General features: G+C 41.5%; 1 protein-coding gene across 3 annotated transcripts in view; it reads right to left on the reverse strand.

The window, feature by feature from the left end:
• Positions 1 to 20,091, reverse strand: part of KDM5B (lysine demethylase 5B) — a 90,980-nt gene that overhangs the window by 44,919 nt on the left and 25,970 nt on the right. For all 3 annotated transcript variants that reach the window (XR_014817548.1, XR_014817549.1, XM_021064567.2), the window contains exons 2-5: positions 14,646 to 14,723; positions 11,556 to 11,678; positions 10,678 to 10,848; positions 3,431 to 3,565 (exon numbers count right to left, since the gene is read on the reverse strand). Coding sequence is in view for 1 of the 3 variants with exons in the window: in XM_021064567.2 (XP_020920226.2) it covers positions 3,431 to 3,565; positions 10,678 to 10,848; positions 11,556 to 11,678; positions 14,646 to 14,723 (507 nt within the window). In the remaining 2 variants the exon portion in view is untranslated. The remainder of the gene's footprint in view (positions 1 to 3,430; positions 3,566 to 10,677; positions 10,849 to 11,555; positions 11,679 to 14,645; positions 14,724 to 20,091) is intronic.

Below are 20,091 nucleotides of genomic sequence, written 5' to 3' on the forward strand. Positions count from 1 at the left end.
TAGCCTAGGAACCTCCATATGCTACGGGTGCCGCCCTAAAAAGACAAAAAGACAAAAAAAAAAAAAAAATAATAATAATAATAATAATAGGACATTTCAAAACATACTTCCCTCTCCCTTTAAAGGAGAAATCCCACCCTTAATGTCATTATTACTTAAGGAATGAATGAGGAATCTTAGAAATTGAAAGAGTATTCTTCACCTAAAAAGGTCAAAAAAACAGGGAAAAGTCAAAGGATCAGGAATGACTTACAGGAAGTATTACTGCCCAAACTGGGAACAGCCTTTATTCCCTCCTGGGAGTTACTCTGTTCTCACCTACACACAACTTAAGCTTTATTCAGTCATCACTAAACCAAATCCTAAAGAAGTATGTAAAGGCCATTAATTTCATTAGCCTGTAAGAATCTGCTGACTTCTTTCAAAGTCTGACAGCATTCAGAGTTCCCGTCGTGGCACACGGAAACGAATCCGACTAGGAACCATTAGGTTGTGGGTTTGATGCCTGGCCTTGCTCAGTGGGTTAAGGATCTGGTGTTGCCATGACCTGTGGTGTAGGTCACAGACATGGCTCGGATCCCATGTTGCTGTGGCTATGGTGTGGGCCGGCGGCTGTAGCTCCAATTCAACCCCTAGCCTGTGTCCATATACCCAGGGTGCAGCCCTAAAAAGAAAAAAATAAAACAAAATGAAACAAAAAAAACCAGAACAAAGTTTGACAGCATTCAAGGGAAACTCAGCTTCCATAGCAACCTTCCATTAATTCAGTGAACCATTATTACAAACTACTCTTCATGATAACTGAGTCAAGGGCTCCCTTCTCAGCGACAGTGTGTAGGGCAGTCTCAGTTCCAGTGTTTACTGAAGTGCTTGTACTGACTGATGTGCAGAGCCTGTCTGCTCTGAGACACTTGAGCAAAGGGGTCTGCACACTGTGCCCACGCACTCAGAAGGCCCCTACTAACACAATCCCTCCCAGGGGAACACCACAACAGTCTCATCAAAACAGAGGCATCCATGGCACGGCATGTCTTACACATTTAAAGATCAAAATGTACTCAAACAGGAGTTCCTGCTATGGCACAACAGGATCAGTGGTGTCTTTCAGCACCAGGACAAAGGTTTGATCCCTGGTCTGGCACAGTGGGTCAAAGGATCTGGTGCTGCCACAGCTCAGATCTGATCCAAGACAGGGAAACTCCATATGCCGTGGGGTGGCCAATGAATAAACCTGAAGCCTGCTTGTGGGCTTCACATAACCAGGTTCTCCATGATGGAAGATAGTATGAGAAAAAGAATGCATATATGTATGTATAACTGGGTCACTTTGCTGTACAGCAGAAGTTGATAGAACACTGTAAATCAAATAAAATAAAAAAACAATTTCTAAATAACCACATTGTGGGAGTTCCTATTGTGGCTCACTGGTTAATGAACCCAACTATGAACCATAAGGTTGTGGGTTCGATCCCTGGCCTTACTCAGTGGGTTAAGGATCCGGCGTTGCCCTGAGCTGTGGTGTAGGTCGCAAACGCGGCTCGGATCCTATGATGCTGTGGGTCTGGTGTGGGCCATCAACTACAGCTCTGATTAGACCCGTAGCCTGGGAACCTCCATATGCCACGGGTGCAGCCCCAGAAAAGATCAATCAATCAATCAATAAATAAAGTTAAACACTTAAAAAACAAAACAAAACAAAACAAAACAAAAAAAACCCCATGTTGTCCTATTCTGAGGCAATCTCAATTCAGAAAAGTGAAGTTGAGGAGCCCCCACCATGGCTCAGTGGTTAATGAATCCGAGTAGGAACCATGAGGTTGCGGGTTCGATCCCTGGCCTTGCTCAGTGGGTTAAGGATCCAGCGTTGCCGTGAGCTGTGGTGTAGGTTGCAGACACGGCTTGGATCCCGTGTTGCTGTGGCTCTGGTGTAGGCCGATGGCTACAGCTCTGATTAGACCACTATCCTGGGAACCTCCACATGCCACAGAAGTGGCCCTAGAAATGGCAAAAAGACAAAAATAAAAAAGTGAAGTTGCAAGATTTTTTCATATGTCCAACTCAACTAAGTGAGAAACAATTCTCTTATTTAATCTATTTCCTCAGAGACCAAAATGGTTTTTCATCCTCACCAATAATTATTAAATAGCCAGAGACTGATTTAGAAATGCAACGAAAGCCATGAGGCTTCCCAGCTCTAAACTGTTTCTAATATATTAATCACCGAGTTCTCATACTCACATGCCCATTAAAGACAGACAGGAGGTGTTCCCGTCGCAGCTCAACAGTTAACAAACTGACTAGTATCCATGGGGACAGGGGTGTGACCCCTGGCCTTGCTCAGTGGGTTAAGGATCCGTTGTTGCCGTGAGCTGTGGTGTAGGTCACAGACATGACTCAGGTCCCACGTTGCTGTGGCTGTGGTGTAGGCCAGCAGCTACAGCTCCAACTGGACCCCTAGCCTGGGAACCTCCATTTGCCACAGGTGCAGCCCTAAAAAAGACAAAAGACAAAAGACAAACAAAAAACACACAGGCAGGAACCCAAAACCTTCACACCTTTGTGTGGGAAAAATGCTCTTTTCCCTTTCCATGAGAAATCCCTTGAGTTGAAAATTCTTAAGGCAATTTGTCTTTCACTCCTCCTGAACCTCCCTAATGCTTCATTTCCATTTTACCTGGGTTTTAAATCCCCTGCCCGCTTCCTGCCTAGCTATTTCTGTCCTAGCATAAATGTTTGCTATAGATTCCACACTCCTTTAGAGGAAGTCTGAGAAAAATAACTTTCACAACCCCCTAACATCTCTGCTAAAAAAAGTTTTCAGCAAAAATCTCTAACCTCTGGAGTTCCCATCGTGCCTCAACAGATACGAATTTGACTAGCCTCCATGAGGACACAGGTTCGATCCCTGGCCTTGCTCAGTGGGTTAAGGATCCAGCGTTGCCGTGAGCTGTGGTGTAGGTCCCAGATGCCGTTTGGATCTGACATTGCTGTGGCTGTGGTGCAGGCTGGCAGCTACAGCTCTGATTCGACCCCTAGCCTGGGTGTAGCCCTAAAAAGACAGACAAAAAAAAAAAAAAAAAAAATCTCCAATGTCATACCCCCTAGCCTTAACCCCCAATACATACTGACCAACTTCACAAGGGTTAACAGGCCAACCAAATACCATCATAATGAACTCATCTAAAGGCCCTGACCATTAGCAATTTGGCAGCTGACTGTCCGGGCAGCATAAACTTAAGAATTCTTCAGCTCCTCGTCCCTTCGATGTACAATCAAAGCTAGAAGTGAAAAAGCTAGAATACACATGGCATCCCTCTGGGAGGTTAATAAAGTTCAATTTACAAGGAGCACACGCCTGAGAAATCCAGTGTCAGACAGACATTAGCACCGTGGCTAGAGAGCTGTCTGATCAACCTGAGGAGGTGCTCACCTCTGCCCTCATGCGTTTTGCTCGCCGGGCTGGGGGACATGTTTCCGAGGGCTGCACAGACTGCCTCTGGGGAATATCATGGGGTTTGTACTCCTTGTCCTTTGTGTCTGTGTTCAGGTTTGGCTTCTGTAGACACTGGAAAAAAAACAATTATACTGATGAATCTCCCCCCTTTTTAATCTTAAGAGAATTTCACTGAATTTTTGCAGGGTATATTTTACAATTATTTATAGAAATAAACAACAGGTGTGCAATTTTTACTTTTTTTAAAATTGGTTGGGAATGCCAATTTTTACATCTAAATTGACACGACAACTCTGCAGTTACCAATCATACATACAACATTACAAGTGTTAATGGTTTGAACTTCAACAGCTGAATGGTGTTGCTTCAATTCATTGTATTTTTAAAAAAATGTATTATGGCTGCACCCACAGTATACAGAAGTTCACTTCAACCCAAGGTGCTGCAGCTGGATTTTTAAACCCCTGCATCATGGCAGAAACTCCCAATTCATTTGTTGATGTCAACAGGTTACAACAAGCCATATCAGGCTCAACGTGGCCCCCATAAGGCAGCTGAAATTTTTATTGCTTGCAACTGTCAACTGAAGGCCCAAATTGTTAAAGGCCCCTTATATGTTCACAAAATGTTTCCATAATCAGAATATTTCATTTAAAAATGTTTACAGGAGTTTCCATTATGGCGCAGTAGTTAAGGAATGCGACTAGGAACCATGAGGTTGCGGGTTCGATCCCTGGCCTTGCTCAGTGGGTTAAGGATCCGGCACTGCCGTGAACTGTGGTATAGGTCACAGATGCAGCTCGGATCTGGTGTTGCTGTTGCTGTGGCTGTGGCATAGGCTGGGTAGCGACAGCTCTGATTAGACCCCTAGCCTGGGAACCTCCATATGCTATGGTGCATTGTAAAAAGACAAAAGACAAAAAATAAAAATAAAAAAGTAATAAAAATTAAAAAATAAAATAAAAAATGTTTACAGTAATGAAATGCGGAATCCAGGAAATTTTCTTTTGTTTTTCTAGTCTCCTTTTCTGCTTTTTATGGCCACACTTGTGGCATATGGAATTTCCCAGGCTAGGGGTCAAATCGGAGCTGCAGCTGCCCACACAGGCCACAGCCACAGCAATTCTGGATCTTTAATCAACTGAGTGAGGCCAGGAATCAAACCCTCATCCTCATGGACACTAGTTGGTTCGTTACCGCTGAGTCACAACAGGAACTACAGAATCCGATAAGTTTTCTAAGTTTTACAATCCTGTGGTTTTTTTAAACATAACCAGTGGAGTTCCCATTGTGGCTTGGCAGGTTAAGGACCCAACCTTGTCTCTATGAAGATATAAGTTAGATTCCTGGCCTTGCTCAGTGGGTTAAGGATCTGGTGTTGCCATAAGCTTTGGTGTAGGTTGCAGATGCAGTTGTGGCACAGGCCTGTGGCTGCAACTCCAATTGGACCCCTGGCCCAAGAACTTCTATTTGCCACAGGTGCGGCTAGAAAAACACACACACACACACACAAACATACACAAAGATAATCAGCAACCTTCTGTTATCAAAAAGATATCATTTAGGGAGTTCCCATCATGGCGCAGTAGTTAAGGAATCCAACTAGGAACCATGAAATTGCGGGTTCAATCCCTGGCCTTGCTCAGTGGGTTAAGGATCCAGCGCTGCCATGAGCTACGGTGTAGGCCACAGACGTGGCTCAGATCCCGTGTTGCTGTCGCTCTGGTGTAGGCCAGCGACTACAGCTCCAATTCAACCCCTAGCCTGGGAATCTCCATATGCCGTGGAAGCCACCCTAGAAAAGGCAAAAAGACAAAAAAAAAAAAAAAAAAAAAAAAAAAGATATCATATAGAAGTTCCCTTGGTGGCTCAGCAGGTTAAAGATATAGTGTTGCCACTGCTGTAGTGTGAGTTCAACCCCTGGCCCAGGAATTTCCACACACTGTGAGTGTAGCCAAATTAAAACAAAAACAAAAACCCAGGTCATTTGACTCTGTTCTCTCTTATTTGGGCTTTTCTTTACTTCAAAATCTTCCTACAGGAGTTCCTGTTGTGACTCAGCAGTAACCAACCCGACTAGTATCCATGGGGCTGTGGGTTCGATCCCTGGCTTTACTCAGTGGGTTAAGGATCTGGCGTTGCCATGAGCTGTGATGTAGGCCAGAAGATATAGCTCTGATTCAACCCTTAGCCTAGGAACTTCCATATGCTGAATGTCCAACCCTAAAAAGAAAAAAAAAAAAAAGAGAAATACAAAATCATCCTAAAAACTCTTAACTTACAAGGCAAAGATTCACAGGTAACCCACAGCAACAACTTTGGTTCTGTTCATACAACAGTCTCTTCTTGTTTTGATTTTCTTTAAGTTTGAGTCTAAGCTCCCAGGTCAGGGGTCAAATCAGAGCTGCAGCTGCATCCTACACCACAGCAACACTGGATCCAAGCCACCTCTGTGACCTACACGGCAGCTTGAGGCAACGCCAAATCCTTACCCACTGAGCAAGTCCAGGTATCAAACTTGCATCCTCATGGAAACAACATCAGGTCCACAACGGAAACTCCATGAGAAGCATTTTTAAAAGCAGTTTCCAGGAGTTCCCATTGTGGCGCAGCGGAAATGAATCCGACTAGTAACCATGAGGTTACAGGTTCAATCCCTTGCCTCACTCAGTGGGTTAAGGATCCAGTGTTGCTGGGTGCTGTGGTGTGGGTTGCAGATGTGGCTCAGCTCCTATATTGCTGTGGCTGTGGTGTAGGCAGGCAGCTGTAGCTCTGATTCAACCCCTGGCTGAGACCCTGAGAACCTCCATATCCCGCAGATGCAGCCCTAAAAAGCAAAAAAGTCAGGTTCCAAAATATAACTACTTAGGGTCGATTATATCATCTATACTTGGAATAAGATACATGGAAGTAATAACCTAGAACTCTTGGCTCTGCGGGCACCATTACTCATACAGTCTCACTAACAAGACTGGCTCCTTCTTCCTAACATGTGCAGAAAGAATCCAGAGAATGGAGAGAAAAAACAAAAGAAAACAGAGAATAACCATCTAACAAAATCCATGTCTAATATTTAAGAAATGTTATGTACTGTTAAAGAAATACTATTACGAATTACTTAATACTCTAAACAAGTAATGAATCCACCACTGGGAGCTCAATCTATAAATATTAACTATTCTGCTCATTCCAATTAAACCTACACATTGATTTGATCTGGAAATGTTAACTAAATTAGTATGGAATACCACCCTCCATTCTGTAACAAGTCCTCCACTGAGCACATTTAATGAAAGCATGCTGATGGGACTAAAACATGTCTGTCATCTACATTAATCTTTTATGTATTATATAAGCTTTCTATTGAGACCAAAAGTATGCTGGATTGTGGAGATATGAACTGAGCTGAATCACAGACATTTTATTAAGAGGATGGTCAGAAATACAAATAATATATATATGGTTCCTACCTTCCACTAGTCTAAATAGTTTCACAATCCATAGTTTGCTTGGTTCTATAAGGACTTTGGAGAACTAAGGTATAATCAAGCTCAGAAGGTCTTTAGAACATATGTGAAGACATCATTTTATTTCAAACCACAATTCAAAACATTATTTGTGGGAGTTCCTGTTGTAGCTCAGTGGTTAATGAATCTAACTAGGAACCATGAGGTTGCGGGTTCAATCCCTGGCCTTGTTCAGTGGGTTAAGGATCCGGCATTGCGGTGAGCTGTGGTGTAGGCCGCAGACATGGCTCGAATCCAGTGTTGCTGTGGCTCTGGCATAGGCCAGTGGCTACAGCTCTGATTCGACCCCTAGCCTGGGAACCTCTCTATGCCGCTGGAGTGGCCCTAGAAAAGGCAAAAAAAAAAAAAAAACCCAAAAAACACATATTGAGGTGTTTGTTTTATATTTAACGCTACGCATGGCAACTCCTAAACCTTTATGTGAGAAACTGGGGTTTAGAGGTGATTTTTGTTCACGCCATCATGGCATCACCCTAGAGAGACAGAGCAACCCCTTAAGTCGTACAGAAAACATGGGGAGGCAAGACTGAGACCTCTGCCCCTTCACACCAGCACATCACCATCCAACTTCTCTCACGTCTCCCAACACTAACTTTAGCTTGAGTTTACCCTTTTGCAACAGTTCCTTCATTGTGCACTCTCCTCCACTAAGAGTTTATTTTTTAAGAGCAGTTTTAGGTTTACAGCATAGTTGAGAGGCAGGTACCAGATCTACCACACGCCCCGCTTCCACATGCAGAACCTCTCCATTATCAACATGCCCCACTGCTTGCAGTGACAACGCCAGATCCATAACCTGCTATACTATAAAGGAATTCATAGATATAATACATAATGTGTGTAAAGGGTATCTTCAGACTACGATTATATAAATGCTTAAATGCTTTTCAAATATGAAACTACAGGGTTCCTCTAAGGATGTACAGATGAGAGGTTTCTAAAATGTTGTATCTATAAAGCAGATAGACTCCCTCTTCCCCCCTTATTCAACTAAGTTCTGTATCAAGACAGGAAGATAAAAGGAAAAAAATCTATTGTGGGCAACTGTAACTAAATCTGACTATAAAACAGAGGTACAAGGAGTTCCTGTCATGGGGCAGAGGAAACGAATCCGACTAGGAACCATGAGGTTGCAGGTTTGATCCCTGCCCTTGCTCAGTGGGTTAAGGATCCAGCACTGTGTTCACAGATGTGGCTCAGATCCTGTGTTGCTGTGGTGGTGGTGTAGGCTGGCTGCTGTAGCTCCAATTTAACTCCTAGCCTGGGAACCTCCATATGCCATGCATACAGCCCTAATAAGTTTAAAAAAAAAAAACAGCGGCATAAAGTTTCCACATAAAACATCCTAAATAATTTCACCCATGGGTTCACTAAACATTTACATAATGCACTTCAAAACAAACAAACAAACAAACACAACTTTTTGAACATTAAAATGGTCATATTCTTCTAGGCTAAAAAGAAAGGCCACCTGGAATCAAAAAGGGAAAGAGAGAAGGAAAACACAATGCTATGAAAATCTATAGGATTTCAGCATTACAGATGGTATGTCTACATCAAGACAGAGTTGGGGAAGGGAAAGGATAAACTAGGGGATTAGGATCAACTGATACACACTACTATATATAAAATGGATAACCAACAAAGGTCTTCTGTACAGCACGAGGAACTATACTCAGTATTTTATAGTAATCTATAAGAAAAAGACTGAAAAATAATATATACACATCACTGTACTGTACATGTGAAACTAACATTAACACTGTAAATCAACTATATTTATATTTAAAAAAAGAAGTTATGAAAAAAAATTAAGGAACTCTGAATAAGGCAGCCTATGGTTAATAATAATGTATTAATATTGATTCATTAATTCTAATAAATGGATCATACTAATGTAAAATATTCCTAATAGTGGAATTTGGATAGGAAGTGTTTGGTAACTCTCTGTAATATGCTCTTGGTTTTTCTGTAAATCTTAAAGCTTTTTTTTTCTTTTTCTTTTTCTGGCCACACCTGCAGCATACGGAAATTCCCAGGCTAGGGGTTGAATCAGAATTGCAGCTGCAAGTCTCCACCACAGCAACACCAGACCTGAGCCACATCTGCAACTTCCACCACAGCTTGCAGCAATGCTGGATCCTTAAGCCACTGAGCAAGGCCAGAGATCGAACCCAAATCCTCTTGGATACTAGCTGGGTTCTTAACCTGCTAAGCTGTAACAGGAATGCCTAAAACTCTTCTTTAAAAAAAAAATTTTTTTTTTTTAGGTCCACACTGGGGGCACATGGATGTCCCAGGCTAGGGGTTGAATTGGAGCTATAGCTGCTGGCCTACACCACAGCCACAACAACGTGGGATCTGAGCCTCATCTGCAACCTACCCCACAGCTCATGGCAATGCCAATCCTTAATCCACTGAGTAAGGCCAGGGATCGAACCCACGTCCTCATGGATGCTAGTCAGTTTCATTAACCACACTGAGCCACAAAGGGAACACCAAAAAGAAATTTTTTTTTTAAGAAACTGAGAACTATGTCTAGTCAGTTATGATGGAGCATGATAATGGGAGAAAAAAGAACATGTATGTGCATATGTAACTGGGAAACCAAACTGTGCAATAGGAAAAAAATTGTACTGGGGAAATAACAGTAAAAAAATTTATAATAAAATAAATTTCTCAACCTTAACAAAAAAAAAAAAAAGGACAAGTTTTGATTAGCAGTTTACCCTCTGAAATTGTTATTATCTTCCTACCTCTCTACACCACAGTAACAATTCTTAAAATTATAGGCCTTGTTGCTCTAATGTAAAATAACTCAAAAGGTGTAAACAATTATGACATTCTTCTTTCTATCAAGGGCCTAAAGTAAGTGGGAAGTTGGCATAATACTGTTTTGTTTTGTTTTGTTTTTTTGTCTTTTGGTCTTTTCTAGGGCCGCACACTCGGCATACAGAGGTTCCCAGGCTAGGGGTCTAATTGGAGCTGTAGCCACTGGCCTACACCACAGCCACAGCAACATAGGGTCCGAGACACGTCTGCAACCTACACCACAGCTCAAGGCAATGCCAGATCCTTAACTGAGTGAGGCCAAGGATCGAATCCACAACATCATGGTTCCTAGTCAGATTCGTTAACCACTGCGCTACGACAGGAACTCCCCATTTTGCTTTTAATTAGAAAAGTTTTTACCTGAATAATCTGGCAAACACCATCATTATAAGGGATCTGTTAGCTATCCGCATTATTAAGTCTCCTTCAACATTCTATCTTAAAATCTCCTTGGAGACCCCAGCCAGCAAGAGAGAGCAGGCAGGCAAGTTATTTCACATGTTGTACTTTTATGTGACAACCAGGAATACACTTTAAACAGTAAGTTGAATGAGAAAGCATAAGCCATAATAAGTAGATAACAACCAACTTCTCATTGGAAGAAAGGAACATCTATAGCAAAGTTAATACAGATTTCAGCTTTTGATAACAAAAGAATATTTCCTGTACAACTTTATTCATTCCAAAAACAAGCTTTTTATATGGCTGCTCTCAAAACAGAACAAAGACATTAATGGAAATATCCATAAAGCAAAGTCTTCTCAACAATGGCTTCCGCACATAAGCAAGGCCTTTGCATTCCCCCCAAAGACCATAAAGCAAAATAAGCAGTGAATAAAAACAGGTTAAGGCTAGCCCACTCACCCTCAAACTGTCTCCAGACAAGAATAAATTGTAGGGGTTGAGAATTCGCTCATAATGCCCTCTGATATGGGAGCCCACAGCTTTGCCAGGAGCAAACCCCATCTTGGTGGCAATTTTGGTCCATTTTCTATCCTTGCAAACAACTGCAAATCCACCTTCCTCTGCAACTAACTGTTAAATAAAATAGCAAAAGAAATTAGAAACACCTACATGGAAATCACTTCTAATTCCCTTGACCCTAGGTTTGACTCCAAGAATGAAAATGTTCTTGGCTGTTGTTATCTTTTAAAAATATATCTTCCAAGTCAAAAAAATACATACATGTACTATTAATTTTAAATCAGAAATTTGAAACAGTGCTTTTGATAGCAGAGTCCATAAACGTTGTATACTCCTCAAAAAGCTACCTCTCAGTTCTCCAACAGTCAGGATTTTCCATGAGGAAGAAATAAATTAACAATAAAATCTCTAAGAAAGGATCCTAGTATTTGGTCCAATTCCTACTCCATAAACTAAGAATGGGAGTACGTCTGGTGGAAAGGATGCAGGCTTTAGACTGAAATGAACTTTGAGGTATAGAATTATAACAGCCTTTTCGGCTTGGTAAACTTGGATGCTGAAAGCCTCTGTTGTCTTATCTATAAAAAAATAAAAAAGGAATATCTAATAGGTCTATTATGAAGTTTGCAGCACCAAAATACTTCTTTTCACAAGATAAAGTTTTTGGAACTGACAAGCAGAGACGAATTCATCGCTAAATTGAACGAAGAATTTCATTTTATATATTTCAAACAGTAAGTTTCTTCTTAAGGACAAGAAGATCAAATGCATGCTGTACAAAAAATTGTTAAATGAAAAAGATGATCATTAGGTTTTACCTTATTAAGCTGAAACAAGTCCAAAATCTTCCTCTCCACGTGTGGAATTTTCAGAGTACTTCCCTGTAATTCCCAGTATTTTGCAATCTGATCCAAGAAATTTAATTTTACACGAGTTTGAGCCTAAATGACAAAGAATTGAGTTTTAATCTTATCTAGCTTATTACAAAGCTTCTGTTAACATGTACATGTGGTATTTTCACTCATAGAATAATTAAGTGCAATACCCACTAGAGAAACTGTCCCAAAACATACAATATAAAGCTAGTTAACTATATGTTAGTTCTACAAAAATTTAATTCAGCTCCTACCACGTGCCATGCAAGTAGCAGTTAAACACTCAGGAGGCAATCAGAAAGGTGCTTCATTTAAGGAGTAAGTAAGCCTCTATATGCCCCTTTGGTCTTTTTACAAATTGGGTATTTTAAAGGCCTATTCTCTCCAAGTTCAACTTTTCTTATTTGCTCAAACACAAATCTAAAACCAGATTTAGAGGGAGTTCCCACTGTGGCACAGTGGGCTAAGGATGCAGTGCTGCTGCTGCTCAGATTCAATCCCCAGCCTAGGAACTTCCACATGCTGTGGGTGCCTCCCAAAAAGAAAACATAATAACTGAAAAAAAAATACATAAAAACTGATTTACAAAAATGGGTCTAAATGCTTTGTGGGTTTTTCGTTTTTTTTTTTTTGTTTTTTTTTTTGCTTTTTTAGGCCTCACCTGTGGCATATGGAGGTTCCCAGGCTGGGACAGAATTGGAGCTGTAGCTGCCAACCTACCCATAGCCACAGCAATGCCAGATACGAGCAGTGTATGTGACTTATGCCACAGCTCATAGCAACGCTGGATCCTTAACCCACTGAGCAAGGCCCGGGATAAAACCCGCATCCTCACGGATACTAGTCAGATTTGTTAACCTCTGAGCCACAGTGGGAACTCTGAGTCTACATAAATTCTACTAAGTCTTGATAAATACAACAGAAAACCAGAAACTTTCGTTTTCTTTTTAAGGCCACACCCTGCGGCATATGGAAGTTTCTGGGCTGGGGTCAAATTGGAGCTGCAGCCTACACCACAGCCATGGCAAGAACAGTTCTGAGTCACAACTTGTGGCAACACCAGATCCTTAACCCACCAAGCCAGGCCAGGGATTGAACCTGCATTATCACAGAGACAAGGTTGGGTTCTTAACCTGCTGAGCCACAACAGGAATTCCCAGTCAGACAATTTTAATAGTTTTAACTTGCACAAGACCCAAACTGAGATCAATATTCAGATTTTCCTCACCAAATCAAAGTTAATATATCTATCTCCCTGCCTTTCAAGCACAACATGAAAATACACTGAAATACCTGAAAACAAATACATGGGTGCTACTGTTGCCAACGTCAACAGAAGTTCAGTGGACATATGTTCCATTTAAGTACAAAATGTTTGGTTTAGGACTTCCCATTATGGCTCAGTGGTTAATGAACCCAACTAGCAACCATGAGGTCACAGATTCGATCCCTGGCTTTGCTCAGTGGGTTAAGGATTCGGCATTGCCCTGACCTGTAATGCAGGTTGAAGATGCGGCTTGGATCCCACATTGCTTTGGCTGTGGTGTATGCTGTCAGCCACAGCTCCTATTAAGACCCCTGCCTAGGAATGTCCATATGCTGCGGGTGCAGCCCTAAAAAACACAAAAAGACAACAACAACAACAAACAAAATAAAATAAAAAGGAATGATTTAAAATAGGAAAACAGGAGTTCCCATCGTGGCTCAGTAGTGTCCATGAGGATGCAGGTTCGATCCCTGGCTTCACTCAGTGGGTTAAAGATGCAGCATGGACGTGAGCTTGGTGTAGGTCACAGATGCAGCCTGGATCCAGTGTTGCTGTGGCTGCGGTGTAGGCCACCAGCTGAAGCTCTGATTCGACCCCTAGCCTGGGAACTTCCATATGCCGAAGGTGCGGTCCTAAAAAGAACAAAAAAAAAAAAAAAAAAAAAAAAAAGAGAGAGAGAGAAAGAAAAAAGCATGGTTCAATACGAACATCAGACTAGCAAAACATTCATGTAAAGAATGTACTTCAGGAGTTCCCATCACAGCTCAGTGGTAACAAATCCGACTAGTATCCAGGGATGTTCAATCCCTGGTCTCCCTCAGTGGGTTAATGATCCAGCGTTGCTGTGAGCTGTGTAGGTTGCAGATGCAGCATGGATCCTGTGGCTATGGTATATGTAGGCCATCAGCTGCAGCTCCAATTCAAACCCTAGCCCGGGAACTTCTATATGCCGAATGTGTGGCCCTAAAACACACACACACACACACACACACACACACACACACACACAGATATAAATAAATGCTATCAATACCCAATCCTTATTCACGATGCTCTTAAGGATTTAAGTCACCCAGGAACTAAAGAACAAACACTGCCTCTTCACTAGAGAATCCCCTGTACTCCTCACTCCTCTGTGGGAAAGTAAAGTATTGCTATTAAATCTAATTGAAGACATGTATGTTGGAAGAATATCAGAATAAGAGAATCTTTTCCATTAAATGGTTCTGAAAGTACATGCCTTTCAAAATCTAAATACTATTGGCTGCCACCTAGATTTAAAAGGATTTAGGAGTTCCCGTTGTGGCACAGTGGTTAACGAATCCAACTAGGAACCATGAGGTTGTGGGTTTGATCCCTACCCTTGCTCAGTGGGTTAACGATCCGGCATTGCCGTGAGCTGTGGTGTAGGCTGCAGACGCAGCTCGGATCCCGCGTTGCTGTGGCTCTGGTGTAGGCCGGTGGCTACACCTCCGATGAGACCCCTAGGCCGGGAACCTCCATATGCTGCAGGAGCGGCCCAAGAAATAGCAAAAAGACAGAGAAAAAAAAATGCATTAATAAATTAATAAGCTGACATTTATTGACAGAAATCCATGTTTTTAATGAAACCGAGTTTGGTACAAGGGCTTACTGCCATCCATTTTACCACGATTATCAGTTAGTAGCCATATTTTAGGTTCATTAAAACCACTAGATTTGTGACAGTCTCTTCAAAGAAGCCCCCTCTAGAATACAGGCAACCAGAATATCAATTAAGACATTACCTCCAATTCATTCAGTCTCTGGATACGTGGGGTAAAATGCAGTTTGTCAACATCACATGCAAATGGTGGTTGCCAATCCTAGTAGAGAAGCAAAGGCTTTTATCAGAAAAATTTGTAACTCCAACATTTAAAAAATTATGTCACAATTAAAACCCTGGTCAAATAAAGCACATGTTATCTCTCATGACTCAAACAAAATGGAACACAAAGTATAGTTTCTTAATCTTTTTTCCACCAGAACGGCAGAGTATGTATGATTATCCTTCTTCAGATAAATGACACATCCTGCACACATGCATCCTCACACCAGTCTAGCCAGCACTGTCCCTGAGCCTCAGCCTCTGCTGAAAAAACACCAACTTACGTAAAAGAGATTTTTGGCTCCTCTATTCCTTTCTTTTTGCAAAATAACTATATTAGTGTCAAATTACTTATAAACTGTATTTTAATATATGCAACCTAGTAACATGAACTTTTATTATAAAATTAAGGGTAAGTTCTTCTGTGGGGGGGGGGGGGGGGAGAAACAAACTGACATCCAAAACCAATTTTAAGAATCATCTTTGGGAGTTCTTATATGGCTCAGGAGGTTAAGGACCCTGTGTTGTCATGAAGCTTGGTTTACTGCTGTAGCACAGGTTTGATCCCTGGCCTGAAAACCCACATGCCATGAGCACAGCGCCCCCCCCCAAAAAAACAACTATGTTGTGTTATTAGGTATAGAGTTTCCATTTGGAATAATGAAAAGGTTCTGGAGATGGAAAATGGTGATGAGTGTACAATATTGTGAATATACCTAATGTTACTGAATTGCACCCTTAAGTTGTTATAATAGTATATTTTGTATTATGTATTATTTTAATACTTTCAAACAGTTTTTTGTTTGTTTTTGTCTTTTCTAGGGCCGCAACTGAAGCATATGAAGGTTCCCAGGCTAGGGGTCCAAATGGAGCTGTAGCTGCCGGCCTATGCCAGAGCCACAGCAACTCGAGATCTGAGCTGCATCTGCGACCTACACCACAGCTCACAGCAACGCCGGATCCTTAACCCACTGAGGATAGGGATTGGACAAGCAACCTCATAGTTCCTAATCTGATTTGTTAACCACTGAGCCACGATGAGAACTCCCAAAACAGTTTTTAAAAAAGGAAAAAATTTATTCTGGGAGTTCCCATTGTGGCTCAGTGGTTAACGAATCCGACTAGGAACCAAGAGGTTGCAGGTTCGATTCCTGGCCTCGCTCAGTGGGTTAAGGATCCTGAGTTGCCATGAGCTGTGGTGTAGGTCACAGACATGGCTCGGATCCCATGTTGCTGTGGCTGTGGTGTAGGCTGGTGGCTACAGCTCTGATTAGATCCCTAGTCTGGGAACCTTCAAATGCTGCTGGTGCGGCCCTGAAAAAGTCCCCCCCCAAAAAAAATTATTCTGTCATATAGCTCTATTTATTGACACTGAAAATTGTCCTTATTATGTTATATGGGAGAAAGAAAAATAAGGTACCACATAGAACAATTTCAAAATGGAAAGAGGAGTTCTCATCGTGGTACAGTGGAAACAAATCCGACTAGGAACCATGAGGTTGCCAGTTTGAATCCTGGCCTCGCTCAGTGGGTTAAGGATCCAGCGTTGCCGTGAGCTGTGGTGTAGGCTGGCAGCTGTATCTCCTATTTGACCCCTAGCCTGGCAACTTCCACATGCTGCAGGTACGGTCCTAAAAAGCAAAAAAAAAAAAAAAAAAAAAAAAAAAGCTGGAATGAGACAGCAAAAAGGTTAACCATGGTTCTCTTCAGCAGAATTATAGATGACTTTTATTTTGCTTTCTTATTGATTTTATTGTATTTACTTTTCTTCTTTTTAGGGCCACACCTGTGGCATATGGAAGTTTCTGGGCTAGGGGTTGAATTGGAGCTGCAGCTGCTGGCCTACACCTACACCAGAGCTCACAACAATGCCAGAACCTTTTTTTTTTTTTTTTTTTGGTATTTTAGGGCCACACCCACCGCGTATGGAGGTTCCCATCCTAGGGGTCAAATCGGAGCTCTAGCTGCTGGCCTAGGCCGCAGCCACAGCAGTGTGGGATCCAAGCTAAGTCTTCTACCTACACCACAGCTCTCAGCAATGCCAGATTCTTGACCCACTGAGCGAGGCCAGGGCTCGAACCAGACATCCTCATAGATACTAGTCGGTTTCTTAATCTGCTGAGCCACGACAGGAGCTCCTTCCTTATCCATTCATTCATTCATTCATTCATTGATTTATTTATTTATCTTTTTGCCTTTTCTAGGGCCACTCCCGAGGCATATGGAGGTTCCCAGGCTAGGGGTATAATCAAAGCTATAGCCACCTGCCTATACCAGAGCCACGGCAACGCAGGATCAGAACCAAGTCTGTGTCCTATACCACAGCTCACGGCAACACCAGATCCTTAACCCGCTGAGCAAGGCCAGGGATTGAACCCGCAACCTCATGGTTCCTAAGTTGGATTCATTAACCACTGCGCCACGATGGGAACTTCCCTTATCCATTTTAAATACAATCTGAAATATATTAAATACAGCAAGTAATACCTATTAAATAATAAATTATTTTGTGTTAAGAGAACAAGCTAATACAAATGCTAGTACCTCTGTAAATAACAAAACACTCTGCTGCTAGAATAAAGAATATCTAGATGTTCTAAACACAGAAAGAAAGCCAACACTGGACGAGTGAGAAACCAGAACATGTAAATTTGTGTTAACATATGTAAATTTTAGAGTTTAAAATAATAAAAAGGAGGTAAGGTTATTTTTATTTCAAATTTAAACTATTGGAGTTATACTACTGACGGCTTTTAGTCTATAAGTAAAACAAGGTTTTGTTTTTGTGAAAATGCTCACCAGCGATGCCTGATTAAGTACTATGTTAAAAGGAAGATTAAATTTTACCATTTTTTTTTTTAAAACGGACAAAAGCAGGTTACAAACTGATACAAAGCTATTTTACTAACACTTCAAAAAGAAGAGGAAGAAAAAAAGAAAGGAAAAAATGGCAGTATTGTTTAAGAAGTCAATTACGGGAGTTCCCAAAGTGGCTCAGTGGTATTGAACCCAATTAGCATCCATGAGGACTTGAGTTCGATTCCTGGCCCCAATCAGTGGATTAAGGATCTGGCGTTGCTGTGATCTGTGGTGTAGGTCACAGACGTGGCTCAGATCCGGCGTTGCTGTGGCTGTGGTGTAGGCTGGCAGCTATAGCTCCAATTCCACCCCTAGCCTGGGAACTTTCATATGCTGCAGGTGCAGCCCTAAAAGAAAAAAGAATTTAATTTTGGATAAAGCCTTCAAGTGTTCAATGCTGTCATACAGCCTCTTTGACAAAGACCATGGATAATGTTTATATGTCAGTTGAAAATACACTATATTCCTAATAAACACTTTCTTTTTTTGGCCGCCCCAAAGCATATGGAGCTCCTGAACCAGGGATCAGTTGCTGCAGTTGCAACCTACTGTGCAACTGCGGCAACCATGTATCCTTTAACCCACTATGCTGGGCTGGGGATAGAACCTACATCCTGGCACTGCAGAGATGCTGCCAATTCTGTTGTTAATAAACTTTAAAAATACTGCCAACTCCATTCTGAGTCAAAAAGATTAAGGTGATTTTTGTTTACCTTGATAACTACAGATTAAGTAATGTGTTTAATTATACAGAATGCAATGTAGCAGAAGGAAATCATACTGCTTCTTAATATTCTATGACAGGCTAATAGGAAGGCTTTTATTGCTCAGAGCTTTGCTTCCTAATACTTGATAAAAGTGATAGGCTTTCTAAAGTGAGTTGATCTGAGTTGAAGATTAGACTAAAAATACATCAAAAATAGTATGTCAGATTATACAAGTAAATGAGTAACATACCGTCCAAATGACCTGAAACTTTTATAGATTGAGATTTAGGGGAAATGCATAGTGATATCCTCCAGTGAATCAAACATGCCTTCTAATCCCAAAACACAACGATTATAGAAATTAATTTAATCTTTAGTCTATAAAGTTCTGTAAGGTGAACCATGTCTTTGTACATATGTATGGACAGATAGTACATAATTTATACCTGTTTTAGCCTGAAGCCTTTTCAAATAAAATGATCCTAAAAATTAAACATAAAAAAACCCAGGGGAGTTCCCATCATGGCTCAGAGGAAACAAATCTGACTAGTATTCATGAGGACGCAGATTCAATCCCTGTCTCACTCAGTGAGTAAGTTAAGTATCTGGCATTGCCGTGAGCTGTGGTGTCAGTCACGGACACAGTCCAGATCTGGCACTGCTGTGGCTGTGGTGTAGGCTGGCAGCTATAGCTTTGATTCGACCCCTAGCCTGGGAACCTCAGTATGTTGCAGGTGAGACCCTAAAAAAAGACCAAAAAAAAGACAAAAAAAAACAGTATATATGTCACTAAGGAAGTTCACACAGTGACAAGTGGGTAATAAAATACGTTTAAGCTAAAAAGGTTTCAGTGGATCTTCCCTTCATTAAATACAGATCACTACAAACTTTGTCATCTTTTCTGGTTAACAAAGAATGACAGAAAATGGGATAAATGTCATTCAGTTTTGAGACATTCATTGTCAGCTGCAAAATTCCTCTCCAATAAAAGAATTACATATTATTTGCAATGCTCACTGCCATATGAGAAAAGAGATATCCTTGGCAAAGTCTGGCCTCACTGGGCCATGATTTTTATATATGGTTAATAGTCATCAAGGAAGAAACCATAGTAAAGCCTCTAAGAAGTGAAAACTTTCAAAAAGAAATATAATCCTCAAATTAAGTAGTCAAATAAAAAATGAAAATCTCCATTTAGAAACACAATTTTCGACAATTATCTAAAAGGGGTATCATGTAACCTAACCAAAACTTTCAGCCTCTACCAATAAAATGGTTCATAAAAAAATGTTGTCTTTTTAGGGCCACACCCACAGCACATGGAGGTTCCCAGGCTAGGGGTCAGATCAGAGGTGTAGCTGCCGACCTGCACCATTGCCACAGTAATGCCAGATCCAAGCTGTATCTGCAACCTACACCACAGCTCACAGCAACAGCGGATCCTTAACCCTCTGAGCAAAAAAGCCAGTCTACACCACAGTCACAGCCTCGTCTGCGACCTACACCAAAGCTCACAGCAATGCCAGATGCTTAACTCAGTGAGCAAGGCCAGGGATCGAACCCGAAACGTCATAGTTCCTAGTCAGATTTGTTTCTGTTGTGCCAAAACGGGAACTGCAACACAAAACTTTATTTATTTATTTATTTATTGTCTTTTCTATGGTTGCACCCATGGCACATGGAGGTTCCCAGGCTAGGGGTCCAATCGGAGCTGTAGCTGCTGGCCTACACCAGAGCCACAGCAACGACAGATCCGAGCCGAGTCTGCGACCTACACCACAGCTCACGGCAGGGACCGAA

This window comes from Sus scrofa, chromosome 10, assembly GCF_054392235.1.
Source record: "Sus scrofa isolate SSC_HxYL_T2T_F1_AM1 chromosome 10, Sscrofa_HxYL_maternal_Yorkshire_Landrace_v2.0, whole genome shotgun sequence".
In the NCBI taxonomy this organism is placed as follows: Eukaryota; Metazoa; Chordata; class Mammalia; order Artiodactyla; family Suidae; genus Sus; species Sus scrofa.